We start from the raw sequence: 2,772 nt of genomic DNA on the forward strand, positions 1-2,772 counted from the left end.
AGTAAAGTTCTTGGCTTAGGGTTGTTAGGAGCATCACAGAAGAGATTTCATGTACAGAGCTTTAGACAAAGTACACTGAATGTTCTCAAAAAACATTAACTGTTGTTATGGAGGTTGCTTATTTGCTTTTATCTTGACTCAGAATTTAGGATATACAAATTCTGTATTTCTTCCACTAGAGGTCATCTCTGTCTTTATCAAAAAGCACACTTGAAATAATTGCCTCAGCTTCCCTCGTAGCTCAGTTGGTAAAGAATCTGCCTGCAATGCAGGAGACCCCGGATTGATTCCTGGGTCAGGAAGATCCGCTGGAGAAGGGATATGCTACTCATTCCAGCAATGTTAGGACTCTGGAATCCTGGACTTTCCTTGTGGCTCAGCTGGTACAGAATCCACCGCAATGAGGAAGACCTGGGTTTGATCCCTGAGTTGGGAAGATCCCCTGGAGAAGGGGAAGGCTACCCACTCCAGTATTCCATGGACTGTGTAGTCCATGGGGCCGCCAAGAGTCGGACATGACTGAGGTACTTTCACTCACTTCACTAAGTCCTAAGAGTGGGCTGGAGGGTGAGCTGCAACCGCTATTACATTAGAATCCAAGGTGAGGCATCAAACAACACAGCCTCAGAGAACATTATGGTCTGCAAATCCCAAGACTTTCTTGTGTCAGGGAAATCATTGCAACTACAATAAGGTTGGTGTGACAAGCTACAGCTCCAGTTTTTGTCTTTACTTACACACTTCTCTATACCTCCTGCCTCCTCTCAATTCTCCTTGTCTAACAGGGTATGGAGGAAGTCACCTGGAGTGGGACAGCAGCAAAAAAACACTGCTGTCTGTGGACTCTAATGTGCTTGGCTCTGCAAGTTAGTAAAAATAAGATCTTTGGTAAGACAGCTCTCAGAGCTTTAGTTTTTATTTTTAAAATGAGGAAGATAAGAATCTGGCCCATGGGACAAGTCTTATTTTCCCAATTATGCCCCTACTTTTCAAATTTTCCTTCTCTCTCTTAGCATGTGTGTGGTAAGGTCGTTTTTCTCTATACAGCAACACATTACATTGACCCAGAGAAAACTGAGTCATTAAAATGGAAATAACATTTTATGCATGTTGAAGAATATCTTGGAGAGCCTTGGTTATTATAACCAGGAGTACTGGTTCTTTAGCATCTTTCTAGAGGAGATGAGCATTGTCTTAATAGAAAAGGGAGGTTCTTTCTTGGCAATAAGAAAGAGAAGAGCTGACCCTAAGAAAATGGTGCAAGAAGAATTACCATATGATTTTTTAAAAATGTTCATTCCATACAATTTGTTTTAGGACACAGAAGCTATTCATCAGATCTCCATGACAAGGTACAATCTGACTGGCTACAACACAGGTGCCTTCACCCTTTTGGGTATTCCTGGACTTGAGCAGTACCAGGTCTGGATCAGCATCCCCTTTTGCCTCATCTATTTTGTGGCCATTGTGGGCAATAGTATCCTTCTCATGGCAACGGAGCACAGTCTTCATGCACCCATGTTCTTTTTCCTTTCCATGCTGGCTGTTACTGATCTTATACTGTCTACTACCTGTGTCCCAAAAACTCTGAGCATCTTCTGGTTTGGTCCCCAGAGAATCAGTTTTCCTGGTTGTCTCACACAATTATTCTTTCTGCACTTCAGCTTTGTTTTAGACTCATCTATACTGATGGCCATGGCATTTGACCGCTATGTGGCCATCTGTTCACCCTTGAGATACAACACTATTCTGACTCCCAGAACCATTGTCAAAATTGCTGTGGGAATCTCCTTCAGAAGCTTCTGTGTTATTTTCCCATGTGTTTTCATTGTAAATCGTCTACCCTTCTGCAGGACACATAACGTCCCTCACACATACTGTGAGCACATTGGTATTGCCCGACTAGCCTGTGCTGACATCTCCATCAATATCTGGTATGGGTTTTGTGTTCTCCTCATGGCTGTCATCTCAGATGTGATTCTAATTGTTGTCTCCTACATCCTTATCCTCTGTGCTGTATTTCACCTCCCTTCTCAGGATGCTCGCCAGAAGGCCCTGGGCACCTGTGGTTCCCATGTCTGTGTCATCCTCATGTTCTATATACCAGCATTCTTCTCCATCCTTGCACATCGCTTTGGACACAATGTCCCTCGGACCTTTCACATTGTGTTTGCCAACCTCTATGTTATCATCCCACCTGCCCTCAACCCTATCGTCTATGGAGTAAAGACTAAGAAGATCCGAGACAAAGTCATTTTTCTGCTCTTTCCTATGAGGTCCTATTGATACGTGCTTGAAATCTAGGAGGGCAGGGGGCTGTGGTTTTGTTTTTTTTTTTATTATTTTTGACAGAAGTTTTCCCAGTCATTTCAATTGCAAAAAATTAAAGTTTTAGTCTAAGAAATAATATATAGTATATATTAAATATTGTTTCTGGAAACTAAAAAATAGCAATTTCTTTTGAGTGCTCTAATGTGATACAAAACTTTAAATTAAATAAATAAAATGATCAGTATCTTTTTTTCTTTATAAAGATATTTCTAAGGAATCTGAAAATTTTTCCAGGTTTATACATCATGGTAATTTCTATGTCATAATAGGGCAAGAAATTTCTACCTTAATGACTCTGTGAGGTCCTAGACTTTCAGTTTGGCTACTACAATCCATTTGTGAATGACATCAAGTATAGGTCCTGGCATGTATTTAGTACATAAACAATGTTTATCAATAAAAAAGTGACAAGGGATGTTCAAGAGGGAGGGGACATATGCA

The 2,772-nt window shown here is 40.9% G+C and overlaps 1 protein-coding gene across 1 annotated transcript; it reads left to right on the forward strand.

Moving 5' to 3' along the window:
- The first annotated feature begins 1,344 nt into the window (after positions 1-1,344).
- Positions 1,345-2,286, forward strand: LOC129628175 (olfactory receptor 52H1-like). Its single transcript, XM_055547606.1, has one exon. The coding sequence runs from the start codon at positions 1,345-1,347 to the stop codon at positions 2,284-2,286; it is 942 nt and encodes a 313-aa protein (XP_055403581.1).
- Positions 2,287-2,772: the final 486 nt, after the last annotated feature.

Source organism: Bubalus kerabau, chromosome 15, assembly GCF_029407905.1.
Source record: "Bubalus kerabau isolate K-KA32 ecotype Philippines breed swamp buffalo chromosome 15, PCC_UOA_SB_1v2, whole genome shotgun sequence".
In the NCBI taxonomy this organism is placed as follows: domain Eukaryota; kingdom Metazoa; phylum Chordata; class Mammalia; order Artiodactyla; family Bovidae; genus Bubalus; species Bubalus kerabau.